Source organism: Melopsittacus undulatus, chromosome 5 (assembly GCF_012275295.1).
Source record: "Melopsittacus undulatus isolate bMelUnd1 chromosome 5, bMelUnd1.mat.Z, whole genome shotgun sequence".
NCBI classification, from domain to species: Eukaryota; Metazoa; Chordata; class Aves; order Psittaciformes; family Psittaculidae; genus Melopsittacus; species Melopsittacus undulatus.
In genome coordinates this window covers 78,098,257-78,117,776 of record NC_047531.1, presented here as the reverse complement: position 1 = coordinate 78,117,776, position 19,520 = coordinate 78,098,257, and the positions used below count along the sequence as shown (strand labels likewise).

The following is a 19,520-nucleotide window of genomic DNA, read 5'->3' as shown; positions in this document are numbered from 1 at the left end:
GCTTACTTCAAGCATGATGACCAAGGGCAAGTGGGGTATAAGTCAGATATGTATATATATATAGATAGATATATATATACAAACATACATAAACGTAATTTCTTTCTTCTTACCCACCTCAGGACACAAAGACTGCTATGTGCACTTAAGCAGGCCAGTGTGATTAGAAGCAAGTCATGTAAAATCTTAACTATACATGTAACTAAGAGACAAGCAGCACGGGATACTGATTTTGAAAAATGCAGCAGCTGTACATTTTTGTGTACTGTGCTTCCAGAGAGATGTAACTATACATAAGTAGGCCAATGCTTTCAAACAGCTTTCAAATATTCAACTTGCATATATGTTTTGGACACCTAATTTTTCTGCCTACTGGGCTGCCATGATTCTAACTAAATTTACACAGAGTTGCATTTTCTAAGGATTATAAATCCTGTGGAAATGTAATAGTGATTATCCTTTAATAATGTAGAATTGTTCAGTTTGCAGCTATCATTCTGTTTTTTTCTCTTCTATATGGCACACATATTTGTGTATATGAATGAACACATAAATAGAAAAAAAAAGGATATTCCCCTCTCTTGTGTTATTCGTGACAGACTTGCAGATCTGAGGCTTACAGCCAGAGATGTGGTTATACAGCATGGCCTGATCTGATCTAGCAACTGTCGTTAAAGATAGGCCAGTCTCCTTTATGTTTCTTTCCTTTGCTACCATTCATGTATTTCTATCCTTCCTCTTTGCTGCCCCTTAGTGAGTCTGTTCAGCTGTTTCTAACTATTAATGTTTTTTATCTCCAGCTAAATGAGCTGTATTGTTTCACTAAAGCTGTGTTTACGCTAGGGAATAAAATATGCCAGGGACTGTTCTCTGGACCTAGAACAAAGTAGCAAGTTTGCATGCACCTAACAGTCTTCATCCAGAAAAGGAGTATGGTCACATCCAATTACCAGTGGAGAGTAGTTTGCTGCTCTTCATTTGCTGTCCCCTTAGCTGTGCCTGGGTGTTTGTTTGGGAGAGTGCCAGGCTGCTATGGGCCAAAATGGTGTTAGAGAGGATACCAACAGCATGGCTTGAGCCTGTGCTCCGGCCCTGTTTTATTTACTGTTACAGATGTGGCCAGATAGGTCAGGCAAGTGAGAGAGCCAGCACAGGGAGGATGGAGCTGTGTAGCTGGAAATAAAGAAGGGAGGGGGAAGTTGCAGGGCTGACAATGTCAGGGAATTATAGAAGGGATATAATTTTAATGTCAGGGAACTATTACATTACTTAAGCTGGTTTGTCTAACTAGCTTAACATAAGTTTGTTTTGCAACCAACTTTAGTTTAGCTCAGCAGAGGGCTTCACGTGCTGTGTTCCTATAACTACTTTATCTCAGTCGCTGAAGTGCCTTACAAAGTAAATTAATACTGGTGAGGGACTACTCATTAGGGACTGTAGTGACAGTGCAAGGGGTAACGGGTTAAAACTTAAGCAGGGGAGGTGTAGATTGGATATAAGGAATAAACTATTTACTGTTAGGGTGGTGAGGTACTGAAATGGGCTGCCCAGGGAGGTTGTGAATGCTCCATCCCTGGCAGTGTTCAAGGCCAGGTTGGATGAAGCCTTGCGTGACATGGTTTAGTGTGAGGTGTCCCTGCCCATGGCAGGGGGTTGGAACTAGATGATCTTGAGGTCCTTTCCAGTCCTAACTATTCTATGATTCTATGATTCTAAAGTACATATATGACTTTCTAAACAGGTTATCTTATCCTGTCTGTTTCATTGAACTGCTGTTTTTCTTCCATTTTTCTGCAGTTCAGGTGCTTCATTAGTCAAAGCAAGTGGGAAGGAGAAGTGAAGTGGCAGGCAGACAGCAGTGATGATGCTTTTAATATGGGGCTGTTAAAGCAGTAAGTAGACACCCTTCATGTCATTTGAAGGATGAGTAGAGAGGTTAGATGTCAGGAAAGTAATTGGTTATATTTTGACATTTTTTAGTTGTGCAGGAGTGTGAGGCTTGTGACCTCTATACTGTAGTGAGTGACCTGATTTAGAAATGTGAAGTCATGTGTCCCAAGTATATCCTCTATCTGACGTGTCAGTAGCTTGGAAGTACAAGTACTTGATGTCCATTTGCCAAATAATGTAGATTCATTGCATTCATACCTGCTGCCAAGACTCCTGCCAGCAGTGCTAATTCAATGTGAATGTTGCTTTTGTGTGATAAATTTATCACAAAGAAAAACTTTTTAAGGTGTGAATTTCTAAATTACCAGAACAAAACTGAAAGTGTTTTTCTTAACAAAAAAAGAGCCCCACCCCAAACCACCAGCAACAAAAAGTAAGAGAATTTTGTTTCACGTTCCAGTCTGGGTGCTCTGAGTTGTGGCATGCCATTAAATCAAAGTTAGTTTATTTTTAGAAAGCTTTATTTATTTATTTATTTAAATGTACTAGCTGAGCAACAAGAGCCTGCAAAAATACTTTGAAGGAATGAATAAAATTGTACTACACCAAAAAATGAGTAAACTACACAACTCCAGGTGCTGTTTATAGGAGACATTAGACTTTGTCTACTAGTAGAAGAGTATGAAAGCTAGCCCATTGGGATTACTCAATTAATTTTCAAAAAGACAGTTGCAAGTGGAAGGGGTCTAAGCCTGTAATATCTTACCTGAGGGTTATTCTCTTCACTAGGATATAAATCCTTTGTTAAGCTGAATTTAGTTTATCGAGTATGACTTGTTATTATGTGTGGGCAAGGAAATAAAGTTTATCAGTGAAATAAAACCACTGCAAATACACAGTGGTGGTGTTCTCTACTAAGAAGGCTAATTCAAGCTTCTTGAATATCTTCCAGAAACAGATGTAAATTCCACTGTAGCTTTTCAAATAGTGAATAATCACGGTCTGTTGTGTTTGGTAATGAATCATGCAAGGGGTTGCAGATGGTGAGAAGAGTGCAGCTGTGCAGATACTAGAGGGCAGAGACAGAAGACTAGAAGACCTGGGGGGATGAAGGAGGTGATTTGAGGATGGGTTTACATGGCTTATGGGTAAGGGTAAGACAGCTGAAAGAGTGTTGACGCTGAGTGTGCCAGGGTAAAGCCAAAACTAAACTGAGATTTGGGGATGCGGGGATTGAAAAGGAGGTATACTTGAGACAGAAAGATATTTGTTGTTGTTGTTGATCTTTGATGCGGAAGTTGCAACGTCAGATGCCAAAGTAACCGGACTTTTGCCCCAAGCCAGACCGCAATTAGATGTGGAAGTTTAAGCTGTAAATGAAAAGAGAAAACTATGCGACTTCATGTTGCTTTTAAAAGAATGCTGTTCCTAAGTAGGAGAGCTATTGTAGTAATAGATACAGATGCAAAGTTGTGTGTGGGGGGGTTATTTTGATTATCCTGAGCAGGACCTGTGCAATGAGATCAGGGTGACAAAATCTGGGGTTGGTCAGGTGGAAATTGTGCCTGACTAGATGTTTTAAAAAAGGGGGATTGCAAGGCTTAGGTTATCATTAAAGGTCAGGTAAGATTCCAGTGAAGCTTTTCTTAAATCAGCATACTAAAAAGTCCAGGTCATCTTTCAACTTTTTATATTAAGCAATTTTAATGTAAGATACCTTTTTTCTCCCCCTCCCCCCTTTTCAGATTAAAAGTGTTGTTCCAAAACCATAACACTTCATTCAAACATAATGTTGCCATCAAGGTGTCTGTAAGAACTAGTATTTTTGCCCACAGGTCAGAAATCCTCAGCCAAAGTGAGTATTTAACCAGTATTTCAAGGACAGCCAGTTATCTTTTTCTAAATAAAGTATGTGATTAGGAGAAAAAATGAGTGACCCTGGAAAACTGTAGAATACTCTGAGTACTGACATAACTTCAGGCACCCATTGTAATGTTCTACAAAACAAATACTTAAAGTGAACTGGAAAAAAGAAAAAAAAAAAGGGGGGGGGGGAGGGGAAGAGGGAAGAAAATGTCCAAATCTGGCTTGGAAGAGACTTATGCTCCAAAACTGCTATTCTGAAAACTGATCTCAAGATTGCTTTCTCATCTCTCTTAGTCTAGTTCCCTAAGAACATCAGGTTTATGCAATATGTCTGCTGTCCTCTCCCCCCACCAATAACTTTGAACCTGCAGGTCTTGTTGAATTTAACAGAAGAGTAGTGGTGGCAAAGGCATTAAAGCTCTTTAATTTGTATGGAAGTTGGTAACTGGGAAGAAGAAAGGAAAACACATTATTGACTCTCCCGAGGAAATGATGCAATATGAATTCAACAATTATATGTTCTGTTTGGCCTGTCAATTGCCAATCAGCATAGGAGCAATAGGGAGCCAGTTGCAACATGCAGCTCTGAACCAGCTACAGCATGTTTGCTGTTTGCATAGTAAGTAGTTCAGGGACATTGTGTGGGGAGGGGGAACTGTAAGTGTATTGAGAAGGGAAAGGAACAGGGGGACATGACATGACAATGTGGGGTGACAGTGCTATGGAAACTTAATGTTCTTGGGAGCAAATCAATAGAAATTAAAGCTTTTTTTTATTATTATTTCTTCTGAGCAAAGTTGCTCCTTTCCTAGTATTTTGATATCAGTAATAGCAAACACTGATATGAATTCTACCTGTCAAATTTGTGTACTGTCACAACTTAATGCTCTCAAGCTTTTATCATGTTGTTTAAAATCACAAAATTATGTACAACTTAAAATAATGCCAGTTGGTTTCTGTATAATGTTAAATTATGTGGCTGAAAATTAATAATATATTATTATATATAATTTGAATTAGGTTGTATTCAGTTGAAGTACTGATGTCATAGGAATATTCCTCTTCAAGCAATGTTGAAATCATACAGGAAGAATAAATATGCTCTCAGAACAAAAGATTAATTAGTTATATCTTGTACTTCATTTTACTATAAATTTAAACTTAAGGCAGGTATTTTTATTTATAACACAGCAAGGATTCTAAATTGTAAAGAGTATGTTACTACCAGTCCTGCCAATAATTATGCCAAGGGATTATTGGTAATATATAGCAATTGCTATCACACATAAAATATGTGTATATAAAAGAAAAGGGATTCTTATATCCTAGTTTATAAGGATACATATTAAGTTATCCGTACGTGTACATGAACCCTAAATATTGTTGAAATATCACTTTTAGAAAGAGCATCAAAGTCTTTAATTGACTGAAAGGTAGTGGCAACTGTTTTTTATTTCTTTTCATAAATGTAGTATGTCTAAAATTTCACTTCTGTTAGTGTGAATTACTAAACAGCTTTGCTTATGGAAGGTATGATGTCTTTCTGGATAGAACAGTCGTTAGTCTTGATGGGTTTTTGTTTTGTTTTGTTTTTATCAAGCATGTGAGCAAGTAAAGCTTTTGGCTTGTAGAGGTTTATGTAACAGCACAGCCAGGATGTTTAATGGAAAATGGCCAATTTTGCCTGGCACTGCCTCTGTATGTATTAGATTATAATTTTAATTGACAATTTTAGTTGCGCAGATGTCTTTAATTTGATACCCTCTGAAGTTTATTTTTACCATATGTAGTGAAAATGGACTCTGCAGGAGATTTAGCAAGGGGCTGATGTTTTATTTACTTCAAAAATTGATTATATCGGAGATAATCACTTAGTCACCACACTAAAATGCAATTTCTATTTGCATTTTACCCTCAGATATCTTTATCCTTCAACAAATGAAGTCTCTGTAGAATATCAGGGTATAGTTAGAAAATTGTTGAGAAGCTGCTTTGCATAATCTGAGATGCCGTAATCACGTGTGTAAGGAAACAATTGCAGCATTCCAATTTAGTTTTAAGGATCTGGTTTCCAGTCAGTGGCATGTCAGGACAGATGCGTAGGCTGTTTGTAAATTCTGTACATGTCAGAATCAACTTGGAATTCACCACCCAAAGTTACTTTTACGTATTGTTTTTAGGAAAAATTTGGTAATGGTTTCAAACAGGTACTAGTGCATGGAGTTCATGACACACAGTTTTTGTGGTGGTTTTGGTTTGTTCCTTTCAAATAAATTAAAAAAAAAAAGTCTTAATTCCGGTGATGCTGTGCCACCAGATTTAGCCTCAGCCTGAGCACTGATTTCTGAACTTGCTGTATCCCTAACTATATCCCTAACTGTTAATCAATTCAAAATCTTGGCATATATGATAAGCCTGTCAGACATTTCTACAGTACTGCAAAACTTAGGAAAAACAAATTACTTCCAAATAAATAGGTAAGTAGTTTTGGGACACATAGGGAAACTGAGAGCTTTGAGTTCATTAGCTGGGTAATGAACATAGAGCAAATACTCAGTTGATACATCTTGTGAACGTGACCTTGGATCTTGGATCAAATAGCAAATACATAAGTGCCATGTTTGTCTGAACATGACCTTGCATTGGTTCAAATATCAGTCATAAATCAAATCATAGCTTTTAATGTGCATATAAAAACCCTGGCCTCTTAAATGATGCATCAGATCTTCGTTTCACAGTAGCTGTGGTCTTCACTATTCAGCAAACACACAGAGCATCAGTGTGCTAAATGGTGTATTTTTTTAGCTCCATTGCCTAGCTTTATCACAAGACATTGCCATGAAGGATTTAGAATCTGTAAAAGATTGAAGCACAAGTTGCTATGGCTGTTATGATTAGCGTGTAAACATTTGAATCTTGCTTAAGTATGGAATAATTTGAGTAAATAGAACAGTGACTTGAAGAGATATTGACATCAAAATGCATTGGATAAAAAGCAAAACCTGGAGATTCTTTGGAGAGAGGAAAAGGGAAAGTGTATTGCAAGCATAAAGGTATACATAACAGTGAAGTGGAAGTTTTATTAGAAACTGGCGAGCTGTAAGCAGTACTTGTGGAACTGTATTTGGACTTGAAAGAGAGCACATGTCAGAGAACACAGAGTACTCTGTAATATAGTGGTTACTAAGATGTTGCCATGGCTTAGTTTCTTGCAGAAAGAGAAAATTACTGTTGCTCTTTTGAATCTCTTGTTAATAAAATATACTTACTTCAATGATCATGTGTCAAAAATACAGAATATAATTAGCTTCAAGCTGAATATTGTGCTTTACGTGCATTAATAACTAATGTAATAAATTGACAAAAACTCCCCTCATACTGTTGTCCAGGCTGATTTTTCTTTTTTTATGTCACATTAATAATAGAATGTCTATAGATTAATCTTGTAATCAATTCTCAGCCATGTGTCAGAGCACATTATTTACTATAAAAGTGGAAACAGAGACAAGATAAATAGAAAAAAGTTACAAATAGCCAATTTTTCAGGATTTTAGGCATCTCAACAATAAAAGTTGAAGTGAGAATACAGAATTTAACACAAAGTTTTCCATTTGCGTTTTTTGACAGTGCTTGCTTGGTTTAGAGTCAGGAATCATCTAAACATCAGACTGGAATATAATGTAGTTTAAAATATATTATTTGATACAAGACATATCAATTGATACAAATTTGGGTAATATCACGTTTAATGCGTCTGATTCCATTCCATTCATGTGGAAGAAAGCAAATATAACTTCAGATAGATGTAAGTCTGAGGTGATAGACCTGTAAGTCTTGTCTCTGGAGCCTGAAGGCAGAGGTCACAAAACCTTTATGTCCTGTTGCTGATGAAGTCAAACCTCCTGTGTTAAAGGGGTTAGCAGGCTTAAAGGGAGGATTCTGATCTCATTGTACCTTGATAACCTAGAGCTGTGGTATTTCTTTACATCTTAAGTTAAGCGCTCTGCTAGAGGTTGACCAGTCTAATGTTTTGGATCATATATGATGAAATATATTTTCTGGTCTAATAAAAAGTCAGTGTAAAAGTAGTGTATTTAAATGTAAAGTGTTCTCAACAGAGCTCCTTGTTACCAAATTCTTTAGGGGCTTGTTGAGTTTAAAATTTCCCATTAGAAACCCATTTGATGCCACGATGTTGTTTTATTCTTTACAAGTAGCTGAAGTCTGTCTTTAAGATAGACTCTATTCTCAGTTTGAGCTTCCAGCATTGGAATTATTATTTTATTTATTTGGAGTATGTTGTTTCAACCTAGAGTAAATGTCTGTATCTTCCATTTACTGGATTTCTGTGGGAGTTCTACTGCTGGAAGGAAGGATGATGAATTAAGTGTAGGATGTGCATTATCTCCCCAACCTATAAGACAGTTCCATGGCCCTGTCAAAAGATGCTGCTGCGTAATGTAATAGAGATGCTCTCTGATCTGTAGAGCAGTTTTCAGCCCTCATCAGAGACTTAAGAGGCATGTTTGCATTATTCAGGCAATGCAAGTGCCTGTTTTACAGGGCCAGCCTGTTCATACAATTATTGGAATCTTCAGAGGGGATTAAGGCTGCACATACGTATTTATTTGTTGGCCATGCAACACATGTATCCCTCTCCCCGCCTGCTTATTTCTGCCCCCTCCATTGAACCAGTGCAAATATTTTTAAAGCTTTGAACTCAACTGGATTAGGGAAGCAATCTGATTGGAAAGTACCACTTCTTAATTTGTAAATGTGGCCTCAGAGATCAGCTGTGGCTCTGGAAAGTCAGTCCACTGAGTTCTACTCAACACAAACATGTGAGGTGCTTGACATGAGATGAGTTACTGCTTTTATTTCTGTTCACTGAAAATTAATTTCTGCTTTGTAATATTTTTGTCCATTGTTAATTGTGTCTGTTATCTGGAAGTGAGAGGGTATGATATTTGAGATAGTTTAATTACTTCCTGAATAGTTTTGTTCTGTCTTGCTACTAGCTATTTCTTAGACAGTAATCTTGGCAAAACAAACAATTTTTAGAACTGTTTGGAGTATAATGAACGTGTTACATGATTGAAAGAAAACATTGGAGGAAATGGTGATTTTATAATCACAGAGTGGTTTGTCTTGGGAGGGACCTTAAAGCTCACACATTTCCAACCCCCGTGCCACAGATAGGGACACCTTCCACTAGATCAAGTTGCTCAAAGCCCCATTCAACCTGGCCTTGAACGCTTCCAGGGGTGGGGCAGCCACAGCTTCTCTGGATAACCAATTCCAGTGTCATGCTCATAATCATGAAGGTATAGAAAGAAGCTGAACAGTTGTAAAGCAGAAATGTTGCATTTAAAAAGGGAATGAGTGGTCCTGTTCAGAGACTTTTATCTTTAATATATTCTAGGCAATGAGTCTCCAACTTCCTGGAGTTGGGACCCATGAAGTAGCTTTTACTATGTGCCACTAAATCTTGGAAAGAAGCTACAGGGAGATGCCAACAGGGATTGAAGCCGGCTCAGTAGCTGCAAAGTAGTTGCGTAGTGATGTTAGTGATTATGGCATCGTTCCCTAGTTTTTCAGTCTGTGTTTCCACACCTTCCTTGGCTGATTAGTTGCTTTCTTCCTGTCTTTTTCTGTCTGTTTCTGTGTAGGGTCTGCCCAAATTTTTGAATTGAGCAGTGTTAGGAAATCATTTCAATAAGTATTTTGGGCTTTTTGGTCACAACCTAAGAAGGTTGTGATATTGGTGAAAGTGCTATTTGGGGTTTTTTTTCCTAACTGTGTGTTTGTATATACAGCAATCATAAGCAGTTCAAAGTTCTGTTTCATGAGGAAATGCAGTAGCATTTTGTCTAGTGATCCAAGATGACTTTGTATGCCTTGCCTTTAACTGAGTTTTTTTGTAGTAATATAGACTGAGGTTTTAGATTGTTACTTGGGAGGGACATGGATGTTAGACAGATGTTCCTAGAGCCTTAAACTTTTATTAATGCAGATCCTGCATCATGGCTACTTTGCATGTAATATGTAAGGAATCTTTCATGTTTAGTATGGCAACTCCATTTTTTACAACCCTTGTTTGTTTTCTCTACAGAATTTGTATCCTGTTCTTATGTTTTACTGTTGGTAATACTCTTCTTGCCACATGACAGGTGTTGCTTTTGTTAGTATTTCCTTACATATGTTTTCACTTTTTAAGAGTGGTTTGCACCAGGAAACTTGTGGATTTGTAGCACTGAGCTGTAAATTACATTTTGTAATTTTATTAAGTAATTTCCTTCGAGTTTTTTCGAACTAAAAATAACTGCGTAACAAAACAGTGACATTCTAAGAACTGAGGTTTTTGTTAAATTTCATAGCTTTTAATAGTTTGCAGTTTGAATATAATTTTTCAAAATCGAGGTATAGGAATTTTTATTTGTTTTAAATGCAAGGATGCTTATAAGTTGCATGGGATATCTTAGAGTACAACTTTGTACTGGGGAGGGATGCATCTGGCAGTCTTAAAGAGATGGCTCATGAAAGTTTTTAATCCCATGCATAGTAAATTCTCTTTGCCTTAACTTCTTAATACTTTGTAATATACAAAATGTTACTAGTATGTAAGGTTACAAAGCATGAAAACTGAATCACGTGTCACAGCATAGAGGACAAAACATGCATCCTTTCCCAGATAGGAGACTGTACTTCGTATTTTAGGTGCCAGATTTTATTTTCAGTTGTTTTTTATGTGTTGAATCAGGATATTGGAAATATCTGTAGCTTACAAATTCACCTCTTCCTATTTACCTAAGTTTTCTAAACCTATCTACTGCAGGCACTAGTTTTAAATGTGCTGTGTTCAGCTACAGCATTCTCAAAGTGACCGAGAGGTAATGAGTGTTTCAACTTTAACCTTGATGTTTTCATGCAAGCCCTTTACACGATCAATTTGTTTATGCAGTAAATCCAGACTTTGTTACTGCTTCTCAGAGACCTTTGCATCTCTGCCACCAAAGGGATTATCCCTAGTGTGGCAAGTATTGAATGTGGAAGAGCCAGTGGTTCAGTCTCCCACTATCCCTTTCCAAAAATGAAGCAAATAACCAAATGCTCCATGATTAGGTATTTTTCTTTGATAGGCTGACCATGATTTCTTTAAGACCTGTTTCAAGATTACAGGTAAGTTACTGATTGGGTATTTGCAGTATAGTGGTGGGAAAGGAAGACTTCTGAAAATAGACTTACTTCAGAGATAAAAGGCTGTGAGAGAGGGCTATTTATTCTTAAAGTCATAATTACATGAAATTGTGTTCTTATTTCTCCATGTCATGCTCTCTTGTTTTCAGTTTACTTTGTGTGTGTTTGTATGGGTACAGGAAAGGGAGTATGAAGACTAAAATATATGGGGAACAGAGAAAATCCTCTGTGAATGTCTGGCACAGGATTTTTCTAGAGTCTTAAGAGTTAGAAGTTATACAGATGCTTTAGTGGAATTATCGTGCTGCAGCTACCACATCTACTGTTGTAACATGCACAGCTTTTTTTGCAAAGCGGAATACTCTCTGGGAATATTACTTAAATGAATTTCATACTCATTACCTTTTTTAGTTTAGAAGTTTTACTTTCATACAAGTAAGGATCAATGCATATTAAATGAAACCTGCCAATGAAAGCATATGCATGTATAAACACGCACAGAATACAGAGAAGACAGAAGGCAAATGGTTTACTGCATGAACTCTAGACATTCACCTAAAGGTTTTCTGTGCTTATGGAAAAAAACTAAGTATAACCTTTTCAGTAAAGAACAGATCAGTATAATTTGACAGTCTCCAGAAATGGAGTCTCAGAAATAGCTATGCTTCCTAAGGTATCTAGTTAATCTTTGACAAGAGCCATAATGATTAAGCAGCTGTAATTCACTAGTAGTGTTTGAAAGTACAAAAGGGTATGTAATTTAATAGTTAAAACAATAAGCACTCCATTTATGTTTCACTAGCTGTTAGGTTGTTCTTACTTCAATTCAGCTGACTGCTGAATTTTAAATATTTACTGTAAATGTGGAAAAGTATGGTGCAACTTGGGCCATACCAGGCATACTGCTGGAAGAGCTGTTGCCATGTTGTGTTCAGCTGTCAAGCCTTTCCTTTGCTTTCATGTCAAATAATATCCATGCTTTTTCAAGGTAGACTTCAGCAATCACTTAACCTTTTAAAAATGCTCTTGCTAGATGAAGAAGTGATACTTGGAGAGATGTGTGTCATTCAGTAGGGTACTTGAGGTAAATTGAGTACAAGGAGAGTAGTGTGTTCTGGAGCCTCCACAGCTATCCTGAGGGGTACTACTCATGGAATCATAGAATGGTTTGGGTTGGAAAGGACCTTAAGAGCATTAAGTTCCAATCCCCCTGCATGAGCAGGGACGCCTCACACTAGACCATGTCACTCAAGGCTCTGTCCAGCCTGGCTTTGAACACTGCCAGGGATGGAGCATTCACCACTTTGGGCAACCTGTTCCAGTGCCTCAGCACCCTCACAGGAAGGAACATGCTACATATCTGATGAGGAATATAATGTTTCTGTGTTGCAAACAACTCTTTACCCTGGGATAAGTTCATGAAGAGTACTCTGGAGAAGCAGTGCCCATCATGTGCTCTGCCATTGCATTCTTCCTTTTTTGTTGATGGATTCTTAGAGAGACAAATTTGGTAGTCTGCTTTGGATTGCTGGAGAACAGCTATTCTCAGCCATCATTACAAAACCAACGTATGTCAAGGTTTCTTTATTCTTCTTCATCACAAAGCAGCTACATCACAGGGATAGCAATCTAACTTCATTTTCACAGATAAAATACAGAAATGATTTCTCATTTCTCAGCTTGAGTGTATTCCAATTATGTCAGGGATATCAGATGAATAATGTAATAATTTGGACTCGGATCTAACAAACAGCAAACAGCACGTTAGTTCCAGGTATTATTGGGCTGGTTCCTGCTGCCTCAACAGAGAAATTGTACAAAGATAATACTGAAAGCACTGGCAGAGAATAACAAATGGTGTTAACCAGAAATGTTTGCAGTTGATTCTTTTTCTTTCTTTCTTTGTAAAAGTAACATTTAGTAAGGCACTCTTCATCTGCTAAATTACTCTATATGTTGGGATTTTTTTTTTCCAGAATAAGTGACTGATTTTCACAGGATAAATCCATCACAGATTATCAGAGAAAAGACTCATTTCTTCATCTAAAATGTTCAGGGTCATATGAATCAAACTAGTTGGTATTTGAAACTTTAATATCAAGGAAGATGGTCAGGATTTTTTAATCAGAACATCACACTTTTATTTTAAAATCAGCATTTGTATGTATCCACATAGCCACTTATTGGTAGTTTCAAACTTCACTATAAACTGCTGTGAACGTGTGTGTTTTGGAAAGGCCAGCATTGAGTGGTAACCACAGTAACAGTCAGAGCTTCTCTAAATGCTCGTGCATATTCATTGCATGGACAAGACTTGCAGCACTGTGTGTATGCACAAGTGTTATTCAGTGTCAAAGAGAAGTTTCTTTCAGCAGAAGCATATCTATGCAGCAGTAGTTAACATTCTGCAGTACCTTTATTAATTCCTTATCTGAGAAGTCAACAAAAGAATAATTACAATTTGTGATGTTTTCTAAGGGATTTGTGCTGTTACTCAAAGTTGATGACAGTGGTGGCTAGCTTTGTAGGCAACGTTGAAAACTTACTTTACTGTAGGAAATAAAACTAACTCTAGGAATTACTGATGTATTAGATTGCTGAAGATGTTTTCTGACCAAAATAGGTTAAAAAGGTATTAGTTTTGGCCACTTCTACAAAGATTTTAGTATAAGACAGTATTTTGTTCCCTACAGTGTCATAAGACCTGTTGAACAAATTTGAGACATGAGAACTGAGGACAAAATCAACATAGCTAAACCTGTTGGATAAAGTGAGAAAAGACTTGCCAAATGTATGTGTATTGATGTTTGTAATTTTTTAATATCAATTTTGATGGGAGGTGCATAATGCACAGTATGCAATTTTTATCAGCAAAGGAGAGAAAACAATGATCCACAGATGAATCTTGTCGTAACTCTAATTCATAATGAATTTTTTTGGGCATGTTTTGGGTTTTTTTTTTCCCCTGTCCTGTTGACAATTCATGTTGCATAAAGCTTCTGGAGGAACAGAATGCTGTATAGTATTTCACTGTTGGATTAGAATTCATGTATTATGTGCTGTGATTTAAATATGTATGAAAGATTAAAATATTATGGTATTGTAAGTACAGGGTTTTTTAATTATTCTGTCACCAGCATAAAGAAGTTTTAAGTGACCGCTCTACTTGATCAACATGGTGGACGCTGAAAACCAGCTCTACCCACTTACTCCTTTGGAGGAGGATGATCTAAGCAGCCCTTTATCTGGAGAGTTCCTACAAGATATGGAGAACATTCAAGACCTCTCTCAGTCTCTAGGTGATGATAGCTCTGGAGCTTTAAGTTTAACAGAGTTCCAGTCGCTGGGAAATGGCCCAGGATCTGATGGATCAGTTGTAACAGGTAAGAGAGTTTTGGTTTACCATAAAACTTTGTTTTATAAATACATGTAGTATTGCACAGTGACAGAAATGAAAAACCTTTTAAATATAATAATTGTTGTTTATGACTAGGTGACACTGGAAATATATAAGCTGATTTATAGCACAGTCGTAAAATACTTAAGGCTGAAGTTAACTTGTTAGATAAATGCCACTGAAAAATGACAGTAAAGTCACTGTTTTAAATTATAATTAGTATCCACAACTTTTTCAAAACAACTTGTAAAAATCACTGTGAAAGATGTTACTATATATATTGTAGTCATATAGGAAGTCACAATATTGAACTGAAGGAATTCCTAATTTTTTTAAGTGTCTTCAAATCACATATATTCAAAAAGTGTTGTGAAATGTTTGCCAAAAACCTGACCCCTAAAAGCTCACCTAGAATTCCCATGTATTTTGGTGTAGTGGTATTCTGAACATGCAGTTTTCTCTCCCATCCAAAGAGGAATATTATTTAGCTAATGACTTCTACCCTGGTTCAAGTAATACTCTCAGTGTGCTAATACATTACATAGTCTTTAGTCAGAAGATCCTAGTGAGAGGCTTTGGGAGATCAAAATGGAATTCATTGAAGTAGTATGGGGCACTGCAATGTCAGTAAGGTATTCCTTTTGAAACTGTGGGTTTACAAGTCTTTTAACAGTAGAGCCAGTTTGTGATTAACTTTCTGGTTGATTTACATTATGTTTTGTTTTAGGATTTCTTACTTTAAATCAATTTACTGGCTGCGATTGCTATTTTACCTTACAAAAACTGCACTAACACATCTGAGGTGTGCCTCTGTGCTGAAGTGGTTGAAAGGAATAGTGAGAGTTTTAAAGGCAGGAGGGAGAGCTGCCTCTTGGCACTATTGCCCAAAGAAATATTTCTAGAACGACAATTTGTGTCCCTTTTGGCTGTAGACCTTCACATTAGAGAGATGCCTTCTACAGAAAAAGTTTATATGGTTTTATACCATCGTCCCTCTTAGACATGAGGCTTTTAAATTAATTGTGGGTATGGGTGTACAAGTTTCTAGTGTCACCTTCTAGTTTGAGTATTCAGTGTTCATTGCAAAACATTCTAGTTTTGCTGTTAGAGAAGATGGAAAGTGTAAACTTTCAAGGCTCAAATTCCATAAGGCAAGTAGAAAGAAATGAAAATCACACTTTAAAAAAACTCTTGGGTTTTAGGCTGTTCTTGATGACTCTAATGCCTGTGGGCTTGGCAGTGCTGGCAGTGCAGACTGACTTCTATGCCAAGGCTTTTTTCCAACATAATACTTGCTGACCTACATTCATAAGTGTTTCTTAATCTTTCTTTTAAAATAACACACCCATTAATTTGCTTAAGTCATGTGCTGCAAGATGGAAGATAAAAGAAATTCTGGCCTCAGAAAATATTTTCCTTGAATAAGGTGGAAAAATTAATTGAAGTAATTAAAGTTGGAATGTGTTAGGTCTTTAGCATGTTCATCTAGTAGTAAAATGTGTGGAGAGTTTTTTTCATTGTACAACAATTCAGAAGTGCTTTTCCCATTATAATCAAAACATAAAATACCTGAGCAAGTTTTCTATTGCTAAATTATGTTGGAAGCAGATGTTTGTGTTACCTTCTGTTTAATATCTGTTCATCCTTTCTACTGATGTGCAGGATCAGGCTTTCAAGTTGAGAAAATCTCTTTAAAAAAAGTAGTTGTGTACCTGTTTTTTTAGACTTCAGTTTAGATTAGCATATAAAACTATCTTAAGTATAACTCACCATGAGCTAGGAATGTGTTTCCTGTCATACCATAGCAATAGAGCTTATGCTTCACACTAAGGAAGATGTAAAGGCAAGTTGAGATGTTAATAACCATTTCTGGAAAGTGTGATTGACAGGTTGAATGGATATTGTGATACAAACTTGAAGTCATGGGGGGTTCTAGTTCCTTGTGGGTTTTTTTGATAGGCTGGTTGGTTTTGGTTTTGGTTTTGCTTTGGGTTGGGGTGTTTCTTGTTTTGAGTTTGTTGGTTTGTTATTTTTTTTAATATATTTTGTATCTGCTGCTCAAGACAAACAGTACATAGAATCCTAGAATCACAAAATGGTTTGGATTAAAAGGGACCTTAAAGCTCATCTAGTTCCAAATTCTATGCCATGGACAAGAACACCTCCCACTACACCAGGTTGCTCCAAGCCCTGTCCAACCTGGCCTGAATACTGCCAGGGATGGGGCAGCCACAAATTCTCTGTTGAATACTACTTTTTGTTTTCAAATTCATGTTATTTGTGAAAATGGTATATGTTAAGAAAATTTCCTTGATTTAAATGAAATACTAATTTGGGGGGGAGGGTGTTAACTTATTTTAAGTTGTGGGATAAAAAAAATCATGTTCACATCAAATTGAGAAACATTTGAAACAGTCCAAATAAAAAATGGAGTGTAGAAAAATCCAGAATAACTTGCTTTTCTCTTATTTTGTGTGCTGTGTATTTATTGAATCCTCAAGGACCATTCTCAGCCTGCTAGTTCTTGTTGTCAGAGTTACTTCAACAAGGCTTTTTGTTTGTTGACATTGTATGTCTCATCAAAATTAGCAAGGCACACCCTGTGTTTTGTGTTTGTTTGCACTGTTAATGTAAATATGAATTATTTTCAAACACTTATGGCCAAATTGTAATATCACTTAATGACTATTAACTCATTATTATTTTTAGCATAAGCTTTTTCTTTTCCCTGTGGTTTTAGTATAGCAATGGTATCAGTTTTGATAGTATAGTATTTATGAAGTGTTCCTTTTTCTTTTAGACACCCTTTCACCAGCATCCAGTCCTTCATCCATTAATTTTGCCACAGCTCCAGGTAGCATAGATGAATCACCCAGTGGAGCATTAAACATTGAATGTAGAATTTGTGGGGATAAAGCCTCAGGCTACCATTACGGAGTACATGCTTGTGAAGGTTGTAAGGTACAGTCATAATTTTCTTTTTAAGAACCTAAATCATGTTGCTTTATTTACAGGCTTATATGAAGATAAACATTTGTTACATAAATGTTTAATTAATATAATTCTAGCCATTAAAATATTTAAATAATAAACATATTGATGATCTTTTCTCTGAAATAAATTGTTCAGATACATACCTGGATACCACAACTCAGTATCAGACCTTCATCAAGCAGGGGCAATTCACAATGATATTTTTAATGCTGATTTTCTACATATAGATAGTTAATCACTAAAACAACTTAAAACACTAAACTGTGACCAAAAATCAAAGCCTACTTGCTCCACTAGTGTTTTATTTGTGTTGGGAGTATGGCTATGAGAAGCATGCCAGTTTGCTAGGTTTCCATTATAACAGTAACAAATGCTGAATTTCTCATCTTCACCACATTCTGCCTGAATCACTTAGTATTGTACCTCTTTTAGTTCTGGGGCCAGTGCATGTGTCTGCAGCAAATTAATGTTATCATCAGTGTTATCATCAACTGTTTTATCATAGATCATTGGCCAATGAATTATATTCTTTTTCCTTCCAATGTTTTAGTTTTCCATTTTTTTCTAAATTATAATGCGAAGTTAGATAAGTAATTGTATGCGTGTACCTTTTTCTTCCATGCACAATGTCAGAATATGATAATTCCAATATAAATCTTTCAGAATTATGCTACAATACCTATGAGAGGTGTGGGGCCAGTCTGTAGTCAGTTGTGTCCCACAGTGTAAATGACTTGTTGTTATGCCATGTAATACAAAATGGTGCGGTGTCTCTAAATTTGCTAACGCTATGATTTTGTAGTATAAAACTAACCTTACATTGCAGTACCAAGACATCATGGTATGATGTTGACTTGCAGGCTCTTCTGTAATGCTTTTTTTTGGGTCCTTGGCTTTTTCCATACACTGTGCTGTTGTCATACCCCTCACATTTGCTGGATGAAGAAAAGATGTGTTAAATCTGTGTGTTTGTGTGTCTTATGCATATGAAAGATGAAGGTTGTTTCTGACAGAGGATGCTGAGAGAATGTGTACAAACGCAGTATGTCACTGTTTTGCTTAATCCTTAAGGACAAATCTACCCAGGTACTCTGGGCTCTTGGTCCTCTCCCAAGAAAGAGGGCTGGGAGTTACTCCTTCCTTTTGTGTTTTCTATTCTGTACATGCCTTCATACTTACCACCTCACTGCATAGATTCTTACTTTTGGAGAGGTTATACTTTATGTATTGTTTTGCTAGTGACATCAATAAACAATGAAAGAAAGAAAAATCACCTGTATGACTGAAGCTTAGTAGTCAACTTTCTTTAACATTGCATATTGTTTTCTCAAACTTTTTATAGGGTTTTTTTAGAAGAACAATTCGTTTAAAACTCATCTATGATAAATGTGATCGCAACTGCAAAATTCAGAAAAAAAATCGTAATAAGTGCCAATACTGTCGTTTTCAAAAGTGCCTTTCAGTTGGAATGTCACATAATGGTAGGTAAGAGTGCCCTTAATAATTTGTTTGGTCCTACCCAGAGTCTGCTTCTGAAGCAGGAACTTGGATGGTGTTTTTGCTTGTACATACAAGTTGAACCTCAGATTTTTACAGTCATGTGGGGGACACCATTTTCCCTAATGAGTAGTTAATGTAATTGATACACAGCTGCCAAATGTACTGTTATGAGCTTTACACTCAGTTGTGCTGGATGTCTGTTTGTCCATACGAGTGTTCATTTAGTTGCTTTCTTTACCCAGAACTTTGGCACCATTACTTCTATTGAAACAAGTTTCAATACTGGAAGAATTCTGATCAGGAGCATTTTAGATGAGTAGGAGAACAACTAGCTCATTGTGGGAGGGAATGACGCAGGATAGAAATCTGTAGGAAACTGGACTTACTATTTTTCAGGTTACAGTGCAACAGCTCTTGGGCAGATGGTTCAGGGAGTGGTGAGGGAGGGCAAAGATCTGTGCTGACTGTGGACCAAAAATCTGGTAGGTTGATTGTTAAATGGAATGGTAAAAATTCTGAGTGATTAGATATTCAGTTTAAAAATTATGTTTTTGTGTTAATGATTTAAGATAAGGCTGGTAAACCTGTGGTTTGCAGGCCAATTTCAACCCACAAGGCAGTTTTTTGCACAGTAGGTAGCTTGCTAAGCAACTTTGGTAAAGAGGGAGAGGCCCAG

At 36.7% G+C, this 19,520-nt stretch overlaps 1 protein-coding gene across 3 annotated transcripts in view; it reads left to right on the top strand.

Moving 5' to 3' along the window:
- The window catches only part of PPARA (peroxisome proliferator activated receptor alpha), a 39,744-nt gene that overhangs the window by 5,651 nt on the left and 14,573 nt on the right, over positions 1–19,520 (top strand). For 2 of the 3 annotated variants that reach the window (XM_031048004.2, XM_031048003.2), the window contains exons 3-5: positions 14,091–14,336; positions 17,151–17,311; positions 18,687–18,825. In XM_031048004.2, coding sequence (XP_030903864.1) covers positions 14,129–14,336; positions 17,151–17,311; positions 18,687–18,825 — 508 coding nt within the window. In that variant the 5' untranslated portion in view covers positions 14,091–14,128. Of the gene's footprint in view, positions 1–14,090; positions 14,337–17,150; positions 17,312–18,686; positions 18,830–19,520 lie in introns of those variants that run through there. The other variant, XM_031048005.2, reaches the window with a different exon arrangement.